The 20,793-nt window shown below is 42.9% G+C and overlaps 1 protein-coding gene and 1 long non-coding RNA gene across 5 annotated transcripts in view; one reads left to right on the top strand and one right to left on the bottom strand.

Annotated features, from left to right (window-relative positions):
* VWA8 (von Willebrand factor A domain containing 8) overlaps positions 1-20,793 on the top strand; it is a 523,579-nt gene that overhangs the window by 107,879 nt on the left and 394,907 nt on the right. For all 4 annotated transcript variants that reach the window (XM_077297321.1, XM_077297318.1, XM_077297319.1 and 1 more), the window contains exon 7: positions 4,045-4,209. In XM_077297321.1, coding sequence (XP_077153436.1) covers positions 4,045-4,209 — 165 coding nt within the window. The remainder of the gene's footprint in view (positions 1-4,044; positions 4,210-20,793) is intronic.
* Positions 14,189-19,822, bottom strand: LOC143818431 (uncharacterized). The gene is made up of 3 exons (XR_013224539.1): positions 19,716-19,822; positions 14,339-14,493; positions 14,189-14,253 (listed from the first exon to the last, which is right to left on the bottom strand). It is a non-coding gene; the product is annotated as an uncharacterized LOC143818431 (long non-coding RNA).

Genomic DNA, 20,793 nt, shown 5'->3' with positions numbered 1-20,793 from the left:
CTCAGTTTGGCTGGACGGCCAGGTCTAAGAAGACTTCAGGTGGTCCCAAATTTTTCCATTTAAGGGTATGTGCACACGTTGCGGATTCTCTGTGGATCCGCAGCGTTTTTTTCAGTGCAGAAACGCTGCAGATCTGCAATTGATTTACAGTACAATGTAAATCAATGAGAAAAAAAAAATGCTGTGCACACTTTGCGGAAAATCCGCTGCGGAAATGCTGCGGTTTAAAAGAAGTAGCATGTCACTACTTTTTTGTGAATCTGCAGCGTTTTTGTACCCATTCCATTATAGAAAACCGCAGCGGTAAAAAACGCAGCAAATCCGCAAGAAAACCGCACAATAAACGCTGCGGAACCGCACAAAAAACGCGACAAATCCACAGGTGCGTTTTCTGCCAGGAGAGGCAGAATCCGCGCCAGAAATTCCTAAGGCTAATCCGCAACGTGTGCACATAGCCTAAGGGTTATCGAGGCCACTGTGTTCTTAGGAACCTTGAGTACTGCAGAAATTCTTTTGTGGCAAGGCACATATCTGGCCAAAGTTACAATTCTGTCTCTGAGCTCTTTGGCCAGTTCCTTTGACCTCATGATTCTCATTTGGTCTGACATGCACTGTGAGCTGTGAGGTCTTATGTAGACAGGTGTGTGCCTTTCCAAATCAAGTCCTATCAGTTTAATTGAACGCAGCTGGACTCTAATGAAGGAGTAGAACCATCTCAAGGAGGATCACAAGGAAATGGACAACATATGACTTAAATATGAGTGTCTGAGAAAAGGGTCTGAATACTTGTGACCATGTGATATTTCAGTTTTTCTTTTTTATTAAATATGCAAAAATTTCTACATGTGTTTTTTTTTCAGTCAAGATAGGGTGCAGAGTGTACATCAATGTGAAAAAAATGAACTTTTTGGAATTTACCAAATGGCTGCAATGAAATAAGGAGTGAAAAATTTAAACGGGTCCTGAATACTTTCCGTACCCACTGTATAGGAGATGTCCAGCCTGCTACAAATAACCATCTACCCAAGCTTTGAAGCTTGGACTCACAAGGCCAAGGTGTCAGGAATTACAGTCCCTGTAATGTATAGATGTCCAGCCTGCCACAAAGAACCATCTACCCAGGCTTTGAAGCTTGGGCTCACAAGGCCTAGGTGTCAGGAATGACTATCTCTGTAGTCCCAGTGATACCCACCTTGGTTCTCGGTGTCTGTTGGCTTTCATACCTTTAATAAGAGTACATTGATGTTATGGGCCTTTTTGTAGGGTTAATCATGTGAATGACAGACTTAATCTAATGTCATTTATAATTTGTTAGTCATTATTAATATTTAAAGGGTTATTCCACTTCCTCTCCGTTCATCAGTGGGAAGTAAGCAGTGCCATTGATGTTACCGCAACAAATGTCTGCCTAGACAGGTTGTGTTTGGTGCTATTCAAAGGGTCAGCCGATATTGTGCCCCTCTACCATTTGTTTAACTAAAGGTACCGTTACACTAAACGACTTACCAACGATCACCACCAGCGATACGACCTGGCCGTGATCGTTGGTAAGTCGTTGTGTGGTCGCTGGGGAGCTGTCACACAGACAGCTCTCTCCAGCGACCAACGATCAGGGGAACGACTTCGGCATCGTTGAAACTGTCTTCAACTATGCCAAAGTCCCCCTGCAGCACCCGGGTAACCAGGGTAAACATCGGGTTACTAAGTGCAGGGCCGTGCTTAGTATCCCGATATTTACCCTGGTTACCATTGTAAAAGTAAAAAAAAAAAAAAAAAACACTACATACTCACATTCTGATGTCTGTCACGTCCCCCGCCGGCGTCCACAGGGTTAAAACTGCTTTCGGCAAGAGCGCTGCTAATGCACGCGCTACTGCCGAGAGCTTCCCTGCACTGAATGTGTCAGCGCCGGCAGTAACAGCGGTGACGTCACCGCTGTGCTCTGCTTTACGGCCGGCGCTGACAGTCAGTGCAGGGAAGCTCTCGGCAGCAGCGCGTGCATATTAGCAGCGCTCTTGCCAAAAGCAGTTTTAACCCTGTGGACGCCGGGGGACGTGACAGACATCAGAATGTGAGTATGTACTGTTTTTTTTTTTACTTTTACAATGGTAACCAGGGTAAATATCGGGTTACTAAGCGCGGCCCTGCGCTTAGTAACCCGATATTTACCCTGGTTACAAGTGAACACATCGCTGGATCGGCGTCACACACGCCGATCCAGCGATGACAGCGGGTGATAAGCGACCAAAAAAAGGTCCTGATCATTCCCATCGACCAACGATCTCCCAGCAGGGGCCTGATCGTTGGTCGCTGTCACACATAACGAGATCGTTAGAGGGATCGTTGCTACGTCACCAAAAGCGTGACGTTGCAACGATATCGTTAACGATATCGTTATGTGTGACTCAGCCTTAATACAGGCGTACATTATTTGCTGATTTTTACACCGGGAAGTATTTGCAGAGGTATCAGTACTGGTGCTGCTAATCTCTCAAATGTGTAAAGGCTGAGTCACACATAACGATATCGTTAACGATATCGTTGCAACGTCACGCTTTCGGTGACGTAGCAACGATCCCGCTAACGATCTCGTTATGTGTGACAGCGACCAACTATCAGGCCCCTGCTGGGAGATCGTTGGTCGATGGGAATGATCAGGACCTTTTTTTGGTCGCTTATCATCCGCTGTCATCGCTGGATCGGCGTGTGTGACGCCGATCCAGCGATGTGTTCACTTGTAACCAGGGTAAATATCGGGTTACTAAGCGCAGGGCCGCGCTTAGTAACCCGATATTTACCCTGGTTACTATTGTAAAAGTAAAAAAAAACAGTACATACTTACATTCTGATGTCTGTCACGTCCCTCGGCGTCCACAGGGTTAAAACTGCTTTCGGCAAGAGCGCTGCTAATATGCAAGCGCTGCTGCCGAGAGCTTCCCTGCACTGACTGTGTCAGCGCTGGCCGTAAAGCAGAACACAGCGGTGACGTCACCGCTGTTACTGCCGGCGCTGACACATTCAGTGCAGGGAAGCTCTCGGCAGCAGCGTGTGCATTAGCAGCCCTCTGGCCGAAAGCAGTTTTAAACCTGTGGACGCCGGCGGGGGAAGTGACAGACATCAGAATGTGAGTATGTAGTGTTTTTTTTTTTTTTTTTTTTTACTTTTACAATGGTAACCAGGGTAAATATCGGGTTACTAAGCGCGGCCCTGCACTTAGTAACCCGATGTTTACCCTGGTTACCCAGGTGCTGCAGGGGGACTTCGGCATCGTTGAAGACAGTTTCAACGATGCCGAAGTCGTTCCCCTGATCGTTGGTCGCTGGAGAGAGCTGTCTGTGTGACAGCTCCCCAGCAACCACACAACGACTTACCAACGATCACGGCCAGGTCGTATCGCTGGTCGTGATCGTTGGTAAGTCGTTTAGTGTAACGGTACCTTTAGTGAATGGCGCTAGAGTAACCCTTTAAGCACTTGTTACATACAGGAAAGAAAACATAATTTTACATGTTTCTTAAAAGAAAATAGAGATACTAAAACATTAAGAGGTTTCATCATGGATTGAGTAAACCTAAAAATGTACATAAAAGCAACGTGTAAAATGAAAAGCACAGATTCTCTGAGTGCCGCATTTTCACCTACAGTATTAATATTCTGCTAATTTAAATGTCAGGATCAGAAACATAATGTCGTATAATAGCAGAATTACTTTGAGACTGCCCGGGTAGATTTCCTTTTTTTTTAATTTTTTTTTTATAAAAAGTCTGTTGTAGCATGACACTGGCTCAAATTCCTGCTGAAGGTGCCTATAACTGTAATCCTTGGACATTTTGGTCCTTTACATATAAAGTTGCCACTTTTATATGTTTTAGTTATTATTCTCATGCCTTTAAAGTGTACAAAATAGCAGACCTCGTCCACAGAAAGGTGAAGGATGTTTTCTCCAAGTTTGAAGTTGCCAGTGCCATCATGGTCCTTCTCCATTATAGTATGTAGAATGTATAACAGAAGTTAAGCAAGTGTATTCTTTTTATTTCTGTTTCCAGGAACACAGTAAGGAGGAACTGGACACATGGAAGATTGTGCGTGTCAGCGAAGATTTCCGAGTGATTGCCTTGGGTTTGCCAGTTCCAAAATATTCTGGCAATCCACTCGATCCACCACTGCGCTCCAGATTTCAAGCCAGAGATATTTATTATTTGCCATTTAAGGTAAAACGTTGTGCTAATTGTTTGGCCGCTCTAAACAAGCATTTCTGAATATGTTGTGATTCAGAAACTTGTAATGGAATCGCTGCAGATGTGAATGAGAGTGAAAAGAGGTCATGTTGTAGCTAGTTTTCAACTTTTGTCTTGTTGAGTCCATCGTCAGAAATGCTGCTTTCTTTTTTTTCTAATCTAATTTTTATTAGGATTTTTCAAAAGTATAGAAAAGCTTGATGAGTACCAGCACAGGGTTGACAAACCATCAATTAAAAGTCTACAAAATCAATTAGACATCAGTCTGGAAACAATGGGAAAGCAAACCATTTTATAAGAACAATAAAATAACTAAAAAAGCAAAGGTTAGAAACTCGCTACAAATAACCAACATTTCAATCAGTAATTCCCACAATTAGTTAGAATAAATGATACAAGACACTAGATAAGGGGTGACATATTAAGGAAGAGACGGGGAATACAAAAAGAATAGGTACATAATCGTTGCGTCTTTATAAAAAGGTACAGCATAGGTTATATGTTGCTCAAAATAGTTTAGCTGTCCCATGGGTGCTTTATTGCTTGAAACAACTCCAGTGAGTTATTCACCGGTATAATCCACAACTTTTACTTTTCAGTCCACTTATTTTAAGCAAACCAAGATGAGATAACCAGAAAGGAATCTGCCTTAGAGGAGCAACCCAGCAGTATATTAAATGTCAGGAAACAAAAGGTCCCCCTAATCCCTATCACACAGCAGTACTCATTGGGGTTCCAAGCAAAATAAATGCGACAGAATGGACTGGCTTTAATTTGGACAATGGGACACTGAACAAAAGTTTATAAGCTGTTCAGTCCTTTAGGGAGAAGGGTCATTTTGACTGCTGTAATGTAGCCTATTAGTTAAGATTTCCATTTATTGAGGAGGGAGTGCAATTCACAAAAGAGGTGCGAAATTACTGACATAACATCATATGTCTTTCTATTTATATTGACAGTTATGACAAAGGTCTGTTATAGTAGTAGGAATTTTTACTGGCAACCCTGTACGAATACCTGCCGTGGATGCAATCGTCGTCCTCCGGTTTCCAGACTGCTCCACCGGTCTGTCCACTCTGGCTACAGCTACCGCGGACTTGGATGGTGCGACTCCACATGATGGTTCCTTGTGTGTGGAAGTGGCGAATGATGTGGGATCACGCGACGCCGTGCTTCCCACTTTTTTAGTCGTCCAAGAGACTTGAGATACTGTCTCCTGGTTGCCAGGCAACGCAGGACGCTGCCTTGCCTGGTGTCAGCCAATGGTGGGAATGTGTGCATCCTGCTGAACAGGTGAGCAGGGAGAGCCTCCATGGACATGGCTGGGAGGAGTGCATCACGTGATTGTTATCCTTAGATTTGGGCTGGCTATTTAAGACCTGCTAATAATCTAGTTCAGTGCTGTTTATTTAGTTCCCTAGTGGTATGGTGAGTGCTTCCTCGTGGTACCTGACTCTACATCGTTCGTTTCACCATACGCCAGCTATTCTCCAACAGTAGTCTGGGAGGGGCTCTGTAAAACGCCCCTCTCCAACAGGAATGGGTGAAGAATATCCTAGACCTTAAGGACTTGCCTAGCAGTGGTGGCTTGTGCAAAATGCGTCTGTGACTGAGCTTTTGCTGGTCCAATGCGAGTCGCTACAGAGTAGTTATTCCTGCACATTACAAACTCTTCAGTTTTGGAAGTCTTTATTTTATAGCCATAGAGACGACCATACTCCGGTAGTGTGGTGTGATTAGGGAGGGTGGCATAAAGTTTGTTGAGTCTGATCAGAGCAAAGTCAGCGAAATGAGAGATTTTAAACTTTCTATCTCTGACCTACCTTCGCGCCCTTTAGGTCTCAGTGTTGTTGAAGCCAACCGGTTAAAAGCTGATTTGATAAGTCAAAAACAAGGGGCAGTCTTGTCTTGTGCCATTAAAGAGACAAAGTACTTTAGAAGAAGAATGAGGCAGTGTAACTTTGCCTTTAGTCTCTCTTTATCCTTTTGGCAAGTCGTCAAATAAGGGCCCAAAGCCTTATAAGAAATCCTTACAAAGCAGTCCACGTCCTCCTTTCCTCCAATCTGCTTATATTGTCATGTTGCTGTCTGAAAGAAAATGTCACGCACACCTTTAGCAAAGCAATCTGATGCTCCCTGTCAGAAAAATCATTTTTTTTAATTCACATGCAAAAGAGGCTTAAGAGCTCTGGGAGTGGCTAAACACTTTCCAAGCCTCTGCTAACACACTTTCCTCTGCCTGACTGATATTTTACTGACTGTGTAATCAACATCTGTGAGTCAAGCAGAGGAAAATTGGGCTCAATGGGAACTGGAGCCTGAGAGGCAGAGGTTTGGAAAGTGCTTTAGCACTCCTAGAGCACTGAAGCCTCATTTGCATATGAATCAAAACCATAATTTTACAATTATTATGTGTGTGTGTGTGTATATGTGTATATATATATATATATATATATATATATATATATATATATATATATATATATATATATATATATATATATATATAATATGCTGAAGAGCCTAATATAATAAATATCTGTGGTTAGTTATAGCACCTCACTTCTCTTATTTTCCCATCACGCCTCTCATTTTCCCCCTCACCCCTCTTATTTTCCCCCTCACTCCTCTCATTCCCCCCTAACACTTGTCATTTCGACCTCACATCTGTCATTTTCCAAACACTCCACTATTTTCCCTCACTCCTCTCATTTTGCACTCACACCTTTTCAACTCATACCCCTCAGTTTCACCTCACACCTCTCATTTTCCCCTCAGTATATACATGTTTGTCATCTCCTTTATATATAGTATACACCTGTATGTCATCTCCTGTATATAGTATATACCTGTATGTCATCTCCCCTGTAAATAGTATATACCTGCTGTATGTCATCTCTTCCTGTATATTGTATATACCTATGTGTCATCTCCTCCTGTATATAGTATATACCTGTATGTCATCTCTTCTGTATATACTATATACAGTGTACCTGTATGTCATCTCCTCCTATATATAGTATATACCTGTATGTCATCTCCTGTATATAGTATATACCTGTATGTCATCTCCTCCTGTATATAGTATATACCTGTATGTCATCTCCTCCTATATATAGTATATACCTGTATGTCATCTACTGTATATAGTATGTACCTGTGTGTCATCTCCTCCTGTATATAGTATGTACCTGTATGTCATCTCCTCCTGTATATAGTATATATCTGTGTGTCATCTTCTGTATATAGTATATACCTGTCATCTCCTGTATATAGTGTATACCTGTGTCATCTCCTCCTGTATATAGTATATACGTGTCATCTCCCCTGTATATAGTATATATGTCATCTCCTCCTGTATATAGTATATACCTGTGTCATCTCCTCCTGTATATAGTATATACCTGTGTGTCATCTCCCCGTATATAGTATATACCTGTGTGTCATCTCCCCTGTATATAGTATATACCTGTCATCTCCCCTGTATATAGTATGTACCTGTATGTCATCTCCCCTGTATATAGTATATACCAGTGTCATCTCCTGTATATAGTATATATCTGTCATCTCCCCTGTATATAGTATGTACCCGTATGTCATCTCCTGTATATAGTATATACCTGTGTCATCTCCTGTATATAGTATATACCTGTGTCATCTCCCCTGTCTATAGTATATACTAGTGTGTCATCTCCCCTGTATATAGTATATACCAGTGTGTCATCTCCCCTGTATATAGTATTTACCTGTATGTCATCTCCTCCTGTATATAGTATATACGTGTCATCTCCTCCTGTATATAGTATATACGTGTGTCATCTCCTCCTGTATATAGTATATACGTGTCATCTCCCCTGTATATAGTATATACGTGTCATCTCCCCTGTATATAGTATATACGTGTCATCTCCCCTGTATATAGTATATACCTGTGTCATCTCCCCTGTATATAGTATTTACCTGTCATCTCCACTGTATATAGTATATACCAGTGTCATCTCCTCCTGTATATAGTATATACCTGTGTCATCTCCCCTTTATATAGTATATATGTGTGTCATCTGCTCCTGTATATAGTATATACCTGTGTCATCTCCTGTATATAGTATATACTAGTGTCATCTCCCCTGTTTATAGTATATACCACTGTGTCATCTCTCCCCTGTATATAGTATGTACCTGTATGTCATCTCCTCCTGTATATAGTATAAATATCTGTGTCATCTTCCCTGTATATAGTATGTACCTGTATGTCATCTCCTCCTGTATATAGTATGTACCTGTATGTCATCTCCTCCTGTATATAGTATGTACCTGTGTGTCATCTCCTCCTGTATATAGTATATATGTGTGTGTCATCTCTTCCTGTATATAGTATATATCTGTGTGTCATCTCCTCCTGTATTAGACCTCGTTCACACGTTATTTGTTCAGTATTTTTACCTCAGTATTTGTAAGCTAAATTGGCAGCCTGATAAATCCCCAGCCAACAGGAAGCCCTCCCCCCTGGCAGTATATATTAGCTCACACATACACATAATAGACAGGTCATGTGACTGACAGCTGCCGTATTTCCTATATGGTACAGTTGTTGCTCTTGTAGTTTGTCTGCTTATTAATCAGTTTTTTATTTTTGAAGGATAATACCAGACTTGTGTGTGCTTTAGGGCGAGTTTCATATGTCAAGTTGTGTGTGTTGAGTTGCGTGTGGCGACATGCATGTAGCGACTTTTTGTGTGTCGAGTTGCATGTGACAGGTTAGTGTAGCAAGTTTTGCGCATGGTGATTTTTGCGCCTGGCGAGTTTTATGTGTGGTGCGTTTTGAGTATGTGCAAGTTTTGTGTGAGGCAACTTTTGCATGTGTTGCAACTATTGTGCATGTGGCAATTTTTCTGCGTGTGCAAGTTTTGCATGTGGCGAGTTTTCCATGAGGTGAGTTTTGCACCTGTGGCGAGTTTTGCATGTGGCGAGTTTTGAGCGGCGACTTTTGTGTTTCGACTTTTATGTGGCGAGGTTGGTGTATGTGTGGTGAAATGTGTGCTGAGGGTAGTATATGTGTTCAAGCATGTGGTAGTGTGTGGCGCATTTTGTGTGTGTTCATATCCCCGTGTGTGGTGAGTATCCCATGTCGGGGCCCCACCTTAGCAACTGTACGGTATATACTCTTTAGCGCCATCGCTCTTACTCTTTAAGTCCCCCTTGTTCACATCTGGCAGCTGTCAATTTGCCTCCAACACTTTTCCTTTCACTTTTTCCCCATTATGTAGATAGGGGCAAAATTGTTTGGTGAATTGGAACGCGCGAGGTTAAAATTTCGCCTCACAACAAAGCCTATGACGCTCTCGGGGTCCAGACGTGTGACTGTGCAAAATTTTGTGGCTGTAGCTGTGACGGTGCAGATGGCAATCCCGGACATACACACACACATTCACCTTTATATATTAGATATATGTGTGTATATATGTGTGTGTGTGTATATATATATATATATATATATATATATATATATATATATATATATATATATATATATATATATATATATATATATATATATATATATATATATATATAAATATAAAATGGAACAGCACAATGCTCACCAATGGTGGGTGCCTGGCCCTCTGGATAGAATGGTCCACACATCTATCCAACATGTATACCAAATAGCAAAAAAGAAGGCAGCACTCCAAGGATTTCAATTGAAAAACAGGTGAAGTTTAATCGACCCACATCACTGCGCGACGTTTCGGCTCACTGAGCCTTTTTCAAGGCTTGAAAAAGGCTCAGTGAGCCGAAACGTCGCGCAGTGTCGTGGGTTGATTAAACTTCACCTTTTTTTCAATTGAAATCCTTGGAGTGCTGCCTTCTTTTTTGCCATTTGGTATATATATATATATATATTAAATAGAGAGAGAGAAAAAATCACCTACAGCAGTAAGGCACTGATAGATGCTACTGCTCAGGTGCAGGCGGCGCCATCTTGGAGGTTGCAGTTTTTTTTTCTCTAGCAAGATGGCGCTGCCTGTTCAGTAGCATGTATTGGCAATTGCTGATAGCTGTTACTGTGCAGGCGCCAGCAGAGTAATCTTAGAGGAGGCAATTTTTTTTTTCTCTAGCAAGATGGTGCCTCCGGCATCTGCGCCTTAGCTGCTATCGGATCGCCGATAGCTGCTACTGCGCTGGCGCAGCCGGTGCCATTTCGAGACTTTTTTTTTTTTTAAATAAATGTAGTTACAGCATCAGATAAAAGTATTAACTGCACATTACACATGCGATCATGTTGCAGCACAGGCGTTTTCTTTTTCTCAATATATGTAATATTCATTATGTAAAAAAGGGGGCAGGTCAGTGAGGGATCAGTGACCTGTCAGAAGCCGTACTCATGAATACCTAAGCAGAGTACTACATGAAGACCTCCCACAGGCTGCCCCTTAAGCACGAACATATCATTAACTCAAAACTCTAAATAATAACTAAACAACAACCACAAGACAGATTTCATCCCTCAGGTATCATTTTAATAAGTATAACGGTTCCAACCTGACACTGTCTGTAGGTTACTGTGCACAATCTTGCTGACAGGTTACATAGTTACATAGTTACATAGTTATTAAGGTTGAAGGAAGACTGTAAGTCCATCTAGTTCAACCCATAGCCTAACCTAACATGCCCTAACATGTTGATCCAGGGGAAGGCAAAAAAAACCCATGTGGCAAAGAGTAACTCCACCATGGGGAAAAAAATTCCTTCCCGACTCCACATACGGCAATCAGACTAGTTCCCTGGATCAACGCCTTATCAAGGAATCTAGTGTATATACCCTGTAACATTATACTTTTCCAGAAAGGTATCCAGTCCCCTCTTAAATTTAATTAATGAATCACTCATTACAACATCATACGGCAGAGAGTTCCATAGTCTCACTGCTCTTACAGTAAAGAATCCGCGTCTGTTATTATGCTTAAACCTTCTTTCCTCCAGACGTAGCGGATGCCCCCTTGTCCCTGTCACCGGTCTATGATTAAAAAGATCATCAGAAAGGTCTTTGTACTGTCCCCTCATATATTTATACATTAAAATAAGATCACCCCTTAGTCTTCGTTTTTCCAAACTAAATAGCCCCAAGTGTAATAACCTATCTTGGTATTGCAGACCCCCCAGTCCTCTAATAACTTTGGTCGCTCTTCTCTGCACCCGCTCCAGTTCAGCTATGTCTTTCTTATACACCGGAGACCAGAACTATGCACAGTATTCTAAAGGCCCCGTCTCACATAGCGAGATCGCTAGCGAGATCGCTGCTGAGTCACAAGTTTTGTGACGCAACAGCGACCTCCATAGCGATCTCGCTATGTGTGACACGTACCAGCGATCAGGCCCCTGCTGCGAGATCGCTGGTCGTGTCAGAATGGCCTGGACCTTTTTTTGGTCGTTGAGGCCCCGCTGACATCGCTGAATCGGTGTGTGTGACACCGATCCAGCGATGTCTTCACTGGTAACCAGGGTAAACATCGGGTTACTAAGCGCAGGGCCGCGCTTAGTAACCCGATGTTTACCCTGGTTACCAGCGTAAATGTAAAAAAAAACAAACAATACATACTCGCCTTCTGATGTCCGTCAGGTCCCTCGCCGTCTGCTTCCTGCTCTCACTGACTGCCGGCCGTACAGTGAGAAGTGAGAGCACAGCAGTGACGTCACCGCTGCGCTCTGCTCTCAGTGTACGGCGGCTCAGTCAGAGAGCAGGAAGCAGACGGCAAGGGACCTGGACACCGAAAGGCGAGTATGTACTGTTTGTTTTTTTTGGTAACCAGGGTAAACATCGGGTTACTAAGCGCGGCCCTGCGCTTAGTAACCCGATGTTTACCCTGGTTACCCGGGTGCTGCAGGGGGACTTCGGCATCGTTGAAGACAGTTTCAACGATGCCGAAGTCGTTCCCCTGATCGTTGATCGCTGGAGAGAGCTGTCTGTGTGACAGCTCCCCAGCGACCACACAGCGACTTACCAACGATCACGGCCAGGTCATATCGCTGGTCGTGATCGTTGGTAAATCGCTATGTGAGACGGGGCCTTAAGTGTGGTCGAACTAGTGACTTGTATAGTGGTAAAATTATGTTCTCCTCATGAGTATCTATGCCTCTTTTAATACATCCCATTATTTTATTTGCCTTTGTAGCAGCTGCCTGACACTGGCCACTGAATATGAGTTTGTCATCCACCCATACACCCAGGTCTTTTTCATTGACGGTTTTGCCCAGAGTTTTAGAATTAAGCACATAGTTATACATCTTATTACTTCTACCCAAGTGCATGACCTTACATTTATCCCCATTAAAGCTCATTTGCCATTTATCAGCCCAAGCTTCTAGTTTACATAAATCATCCTGTAATATAAAATTGTCCTCCCCTGTATTGATTACCCTGCAGAGTTTAGTGTCATCTGCAAATATTGAAATTCTACTCTGAATGCCCCCTACAAGGTCATTAATAAATATGTTAAAAAGAAGAGGGCCCAATACTGACCCCTGTGGTACCCCACTGCTAACCGTGACCCAGTCCGAGTGTGCTCCATTAATAACCACCCTTTGTTTCCTATCCCTGAGCCAGCTCTCAACCCACTTACACATATTTTCCCCTATCCCCATTACTCTCATTTTATGTAACAACCTTTTGTGTGGCACCGTATCAAAAGCTTTGGAAAAGTCCATATATACTACGTCCACTGGGTTCCCTTGGTCCAGTCCGGAACTTACCTCTTCATAGAAGCTGATCAAATTAGTCTGACATGAACGGTCCCTAGTAAACCCGTGCTGATACTGGGTCATGAGGTTATTCCTCTTCAGATACTCCAGTATAGCATCCCTTAGAATGCCCTCCAGGATTTTACCCACAGTAGAGGTTAAGCTTACTGGCCTATAATTACCGAGTTCAGTTTTTGCCCCTTTTTTGAATATTGGCACCACATTTGCTATACGCCAGTCCTGTGGTACAGACCCTGTTATTATGGAGTCTTTAAAGATTAAAAATAATGGTCTATCAATGACTGTACTTAGTTCCTGCAGTACTCGGGGGTGTATCTCATCCGGGCCCGGAGATTTGTCAATTTTAGTTATTTTTAGACGCCGCTGTACTTCCTGCTGGGTTAAGCAGGTGACATTTAATGGGGAATTTTTTTCACTAGTCATTTTGTCTGCCATGGGATTTTCTTTTGTAAATACTGATGAAAAAAAGTCATTTAGCATATTGGCTTTTTCCTCATCCTCATCCACCATTTCACCCAGACTATTTTTAAGGGGGCCAACACTGTCATTTTTTAGTTTCTTACTATTTATATAGTTAAAGAATATTTTGGGATTATTTTTACTCTCTCTGGCAATGAGGTTCCCTTTAATATTGTTGAAGGCCTGTTTTAATGAATAAGATGGGACTTAAGAAAGGTACACAATCTTCAAAAAGATTTTACGGAGAAGTTCTACCTGATTTGTTTTAAATTAAAGAGATGTAGACCCATCAAAGCCTGGTTGCAAGCCAGTAGGCAATTCTTTAAAAGTATTAGTGAGCGTTTCCTTAGATAATGCAGAGTTAAAAGATCTACATATTAAAAAGATGATAGAAATTTGAATAATATTTAGGAAAGGGGCAGATATATCCTTTGCATAGCCTCAAAGATTCCCCTAACTTTTTGCAGAAAACTAGTGAAAGAGCAGTCCCGTAAAAGCCTAGCAAAGAGGCAGGGGCGTACATAGATTTCACAGGGCCCCATAGCAAAATTGAGCAAAGGGCCCCCCCCCCCCCGAAGAAGGGAGGGGAATAGGTGGCGCGCGTAGTGCGTCGAAAATTTGCATGTTAAGCCACGCCCCCTCCACAGCCACACCCCCTCCACAGCCACACCCTCTCCACAGCCACACCCCCCAATTACTAATTTATATGGCGAAGGCAATAAAAAATAGACTTACCAGAAAGCAGCATTGCAGGAGAAAGCAGCATTGCATTGCAGTAATAGATAAAATGAATTCAACCTAAAAAAGTGAAACTATTATTATTTGCCATCCCCAATACAGTGTGATCCTAAACATTTATTCACTTTAGTATGATAAACATTACCTGGAACTTTGAACAACAGAGAATGGTGGTGTTCCCAGCAAAAACTCCCAAACTTGAAAATAACAGAAAAACTTGGAAACATTCTAAACTTCTGAAACTTGAACTCAAAACCAAAACTGTGGCCAAACATTCCGCAAATATTGAGATGTGGCAACCTATAATGTAAATAACACAAATTAGTTGAGTGAGACTTTGAATGCCTTTTACCATGTGTGCATACAGCTGCCATTCACCATAACGTGCTTGTTTTTTAAACTAGAATATACCATAATGGTATATATTTAAACAGATATAGCAAAATACATTTTAGTGACTGACGTAGATATATTTTCAGTATTAAAATGGCCAATAAAATTGTCAGTTAACTACTGTAAAGGAAATAGTTGCCACTTGCCCTCTGCAAAATATGGACAGGGCAAAGTAGCTTCTAACCCCTTACAACACCTGCAAAGACATGTGAATGGTGTATGATACAGCTGTATACAGGTCAGCAAAAGGCTTAGAAAACGTTTTTAAACAACATAAAGAACTGATGCATTCATGCAGATGCAACAAATGGAACTTTGAAACCAGAACTCTGAAATAGAGATGGGTGAATTTTTTTTTTAAGAGAAGATTAAGTCTCATTGTAAAAAGAGGTGTTTTGATAGCCAATTAAAATCCTAGATTAAAACATTAACAAAACTGGCATTTACGAAAAAAATTACATTCCAGGGGAATCTGGAAATAAGTATGGAAAATCCACCCATCTCTATAAAAAAAAAATAAAACTTCAACTTCAACTTGCATACTCACGGAGTATAACAAACGTTAGGAAGGTTAGAACTGGCGCCTACGTGCTTTTGCTTCAGCAAATTGGTCAACAATGCCATCTATGTCAAGTTGGTTGGCTCTTGCATTTTCAATGCTTAGAATGGCAAGACCAGAGAGTCTGTGTTCAGACATTGTACTTCTTAGATAGTTTTTAATTTGTTTTAATTTTGAGAAGGATCTTTCTGCTGATGCTACCGTTACTGGCAAGGTTAGGAATAAAAGTAAGACTATGCACACATCCGGTAGATTTGACGATAGCAGGCTATTTTCGACTAACAGTAAATGTGCAAGGTCCTTGACAGATGTCAATTTTTGAATGTCATTCTTTAGAGCACATCTAAAACTCAGAAGCTGGGCTGGAAATGCTGGTGAAAGATCTTGGTTGTACTTTTTCTGCAGCTGTAATGCAGCCTCATATAATTCCTCATCTGAGGAAGATGCCAGATCTGCAGGCTGAAGTATCCTAAAATACTGCACAACCCGATTCATTCCATTAAATCGGTTTGACAGCTGACCTACAATGATGTCTAAATACTCATAGAACACGGTGACTTTAAATCGGTCCTCCGGAATGTGCAATCTCTCATCCGTACTCAGTTCATCAAAATGCTTTTTAACTTTTGATAATCGCTTACTTTCAAAAGCTGGGGAGATGCCCCAGCTGCGTGCCAACAAGATAGCGCTCTCTTTCGCTTCATCAAAATGATTTCTGAATTGTGAAAGTTCTTCAGCTGCATTCTTTATTAAATTAGTTGCCTTAGATAAATCCATGCTTTCTGCCTGCAGCATGGTTGACAGTGCATTAACAGTCTGTAATACTTTTGTCTGAAGGACAACCAAAAAAACAAACTGAAATGAATCCATTTTCTTTTTAAGAGCCATTGCCTCATTTATTTCAGTTTTTTTGGATGAAATAAGGATGATTTTTGACAATGCCATCATTACATCAGAAAAACGAAATCTTAGGGCAAGCAGCGACTCATGACGGGAAGACCAGCGTGTGGGACATAATTTTTTTAGTGTGACCGATGAACTGCTTGTAAATGATGACAAAAGCTCCCAACGTCGTATGCTTTCCCCAAAAAATGTATAGACATGTTGCAATATATCAGAAAAGTTTGAAATTTCTGTAATTTCTGAAACAGCATCTTGAAGAACAAGATTCAAATTATGTGCTGCACAGTGAACATACATAGCATTGTGTTCTTTTTCTAAAATTCGGGCCTGCACACCAGAATAGATGCCACTCATTGTGGCAGCTCCATCATAGCCCTGACCACGGCACTTATGAATGGAAAGGCCATTGCTGTCAATGCATTCCAGGATCTCTTTCTCTATACCAGCAGCACGCTGGTCATGAATGGCTTGAAATCCAAGAAAGGCTTCATGGATGCGAACTTTCGTGGCTCTCATATTTGCATTCCTTTCAACAGACACGTATCTAATTACTTGGCTCATCTGATCAGTTTTTGATACATCTTGCGCTGTATCCATGATCAGCGAATAGAAGTGAGCTTCATTCACTTGAGATAAAATCTCAGATTTTACTTTGGTTGACAAAATTTCTATTAATTCGTTTTGAATTCTGGGACTAAGGTATTTTGCTGTGCCCTCTGGCAGTTCCAGCAGTTCCTTAAGCAGGGGATCATAGAGTGCTAGTAACTCTATAATTGCCAGGAAATTACCACTATTGATTTTGCCAATTTTTTCTCTGTGACCCCGAAATGGCATGTTAGCCATGGCCATTGTTAGGGTAACATTCACTATTCTTTTTAAAATTTGCCTCCAGAAATTATGTTGATTTCTTAACTGATTTTCAGTTTGCAGGTCAATTGATCCCTTTCTTCGCCACTGATCATAAACTACACAAGCTTCTAGATGAGATTGTGAACATTCATGGCGTTGTATTTTGTGCGATAAGCCTCTCCAGTTTTTAAGTCCTCTGGCCCAAGCTGGGGAAAATCCTAATTTTCTTCGATCACCAAACAGCCAGCATGGCTCACAGTATGCTGCATTTAATTTTGGCGAGTAACAAAGCCAAGAAACTGGAAATTTTTGACCTGTTTTCGTTATTTTCTCATAATACTTCGCAGAAAAGCATCTTTTATTGTCGTCATTATCTCTAGGAAATGGTCCTGGTGGTCTGCAAGGGCCATGCGTAATTATAAACATCTTAACAGACGAGTCTGTTATAGTAACTGGGAAATTTGCTCTGTCTGTTATGTATTTTTCACAAGCAAGGTTGATAGGACTCGTACTGCTATCAAATGGCATAACGAATTCTTCGCTAGCCAATCCAGAAGTGCCTGGCTGGTCTGCCTGTTTTTCACAAATATCTTCCGTGCTAGCTTCAGTAACACGTGCCATTTGCTCAACTGTACTTGCTGCAGGATGATCTCTGGATTGCGCCAGTTCCTGTATTGAATTCTCTGAGGAGCAAAGACTTTCAGCCCTTGCTTCTAAATCTTCTGTATGTGAAATAGTAACAGAGCTCTCTGCAGAAGAAGGGGCATTGAAGAAACTACTGATTTTGGGCATTTTGGCATGTTTCTGGCTTTCCTCTCTCTTTTTTTTACGCTTCTGAGCACCGCTCAGATGCTTGTAGCTTGACATAATGGTAAAGCTTCTTTCTGTAGAAACAAAGCACATTCAACCTTATATCCCCCTCCACAGCAGAGCTTCATAACCTGGAAACCACTTGAACTGAAGAGCTAAATTCAGTAAAACCTTAACTTTAGATTAAACACCTGATCTGGTCTGTCTGACTGTAGGGCATCAATTGCTATGTCTCCTGGAAATACATCACATCTCCCATCAAGGGGTTCTTGCAGACTACCTCTAGTTCCGTGTAACTCAGTGTGACCTTCTAGCTGCAGAACAACTTAGTATAACCACTACTGAACTGCAAAAGCATTGCTCACGTTTCCTCCCTGGCATAACATAAATACACTGAATGGTCTAGGTCTGATGGTAGATTCAGGACCCCTAGCCGAACATCTTTTTTTTATACTGCCCTGCACCACTCGCTGGCTGGGAAGCACTGTTACCCATATCGCCGGGATCACCACTCTCCGAGCTGCCAGGAGGCAGTCAATTAAAATCCTGTGTCAGGCTCTGCCCTGTCGCAATTCATTGCGCGGCGGGCCGAGGGGCTGTTAATTAGTAGACACCTGTAGAATTAGTGACACCACCGTCACCCTTGAGCTCCCGCAAGCATTGGCTGCACCTCTGGTCAATCATTGATGCCTCCGAGTCACATCTGCAACAAATGGCGTCCACAGACAAGCCAGGAGATGGGAAGACGTGGTCATCCATGGTGACAGGACTAAGATCACCCACGGGGTTAATCACAGTCCGCCATTTCCATCTCAGTTATTTGTGTTTTCCAGTGAAAATGTCATTGGTAAAAAGTGCACTATTCATGTCCCTATGTAGCAGAGCTGGAAGACCGGACGATGCAGCTGAGCTGAGACTGTAAGGTCGCACAACTCATGTAGGTGAGGGTCCTAGAGGGGCTTTATAGGACCCCTTATATGTTCTCTTAGGGCATCTACATGTAGGTGAGGGTCCCAGAGGGGCTGCCTGCCTTATAGGACCCCCTTATATTCTCTCTTATGGCATGTACATGTAGGTGAGGGTCCTAGAGGGGCTTTATAGAACCCCTAATATGTTCTCTTAGGGCATCTACATGTAGGTGAGGGTCCTAGAGGGGCTTTATAGGACCCCTAATATGTTCTCTTAGGGCATGTACATGTAGGTGAGGGTCCTAGAGGGGCTTTATAGGACCCCTTATATGTTCTCTTAGGGCATCTACATGTAGGTGAGGGTCCCAGAGGGGCTGCCTGTCTTATAGGACCCCCTTATATTCTCTCTTAGGGCATCTACATGTAGGTGAGGGTCCTAGAGGGGCTTTATAGGACCCCCTTATATTCTCTCTTATGGCATGTACATGTGGGTGAGGGTCCTAGAGGGGCTGTCTGCCTTATAGGACCCCTTATATTCTCTCTTATGGCATGTACATGTAGGTGAGGGTCCCAGAGGGGCTGCCTGCCTTATAGGACCCCTTATATTCTCTCTTATGGCATGTACATGTGGGCGAGGGTCCTAGAGGGGACCCCTTATAACCTCTTATAGCACCTACTTGTCAGCCAACTAGGAGCTAGGATAATGCAGAGTACAATGTCTCTCTCAGCTGCTGTGGCGTAGTACAATCATCCATTGGAGCAGACTGGTTGTGCAGACTCATGCTTCCCACACTTCTCCCCCGGTAATGCAGCACAGTTCTCCTGATGCACCGAGCTCCCAGTGATCCCAGCACTCCCAGCTCTGCTACATACTGGGACATAGTTTGCTCATCTTTACAACAAGTGACAACTTCCTAAGTGTTCCCACCGGCGCAGCGGAGAGATCAGAGGTCACTGCCAGAGATGGCGCAAGGAGGGATCCCAGCAGATCCCACAGGGAGGAAGAGGGATCCAGGAAGAGAGGTCCAGACAGGATCAGAGGGAGGAGAATGCGCTGGGAGAGGGGAGGATAATCAGCAGAGAGCGGAGCCGCTACTCACCCACTGTGCTCCGCTGCACGGACACCAGGCCGTGGACCCAGACACGCAGAGCCGCCCCGCTGACACTCTCCAGGAGCGAGCAGCCGTCGGTCGCAAAGGGTGCACGGTGACGTCACTTCCGGTCGCTCGGAAATGAGATCACCGCGCCCCCTATGTGACCTTCCCCCTCCAACTGCAGCGCAGCACCGTGGGGAAGCTTCCTGCTTCCCCACACGCTCATCTCCGACAGGGCCCGACAGCAAAGCCCTGTCGCCTCGCCACGCGCGCGCCCTCCCCGACCCGAGCAAAAAAAAAAATTAACACAAAAAAAAATAAAAAAAAAATAGGTGGCGTACACACCATGGGGCCGGGCAGCACCGGGCCCCCCCGGCCGTGGGGCCCGGATGCGGCGGCACCCGTCGCATACATGGTGTGTACGCCACTGCAAAGAGGCCATGGGCCATACCCCTTTCGTAGTACAGCTTACAATAATACCAAGCTACACTTTACATATTGCTTGATCTTTTACTTGGTCTTTAGTATCAATCAGTTTGTGTAGAAGGAAAATCTAGGGCCTAGGAATCATCTTACATTCTGAGGACCAGACTAAGTTCCTGAGATGTGATCTAATAGTGTTTCTATAAAGGAATTGTCTAGTCTAAAATGAAAAGTCTACAGTCATTCTGTGTGACTGCAGATGTGTGAATCCGCCCAGTGCATTCACTGTGCGGTCAGGTATGCAATATTCATACTCCCGGGAAGAACACATCTAGTGGGCGCAGCCCTTGCTCAATACGGGTTCTGCCCAGGAGTATGCATATTGCATACCTGACCGGCGAATCCTCTCAACTCTCAGCACGTGTGCAGGTAGATTTAACAAGTCTACAGTCACACAGAATGACTGCAGACTTTTCATTTTAGACCAGACAGCCCCTTTAAGGCATGATGCAAAGGTTGTGCAGGGACTTTTCCGGACTGCATTTTGGGCCTCTCTAAAGTAGACAGGAAAGTGACCTATTGCTCAATTTCCCAAAATAAGAACTAAACATGATTCATAATAGTTTCCCTAATAGCTTGGGTTTTAATTTAGGTTTCATTC

The sequence above is a fragment of the Ranitomeya variabilis genome, chromosome 3 (assembly GCF_051348905.1).
Source record: "Ranitomeya variabilis isolate aRanVar5 chromosome 3, aRanVar5.hap1, whole genome shotgun sequence".
In the NCBI taxonomy this organism is placed as follows: Eukaryota; Metazoa; Chordata; class Amphibia; order Anura; family Dendrobatidae; genus Ranitomeya; species Ranitomeya variabilis.
The sequence above is the reverse complement of the archived record's forward strand: the minus strand, read 5'-3'. Positions and strand labels throughout refer to the sequence as shown.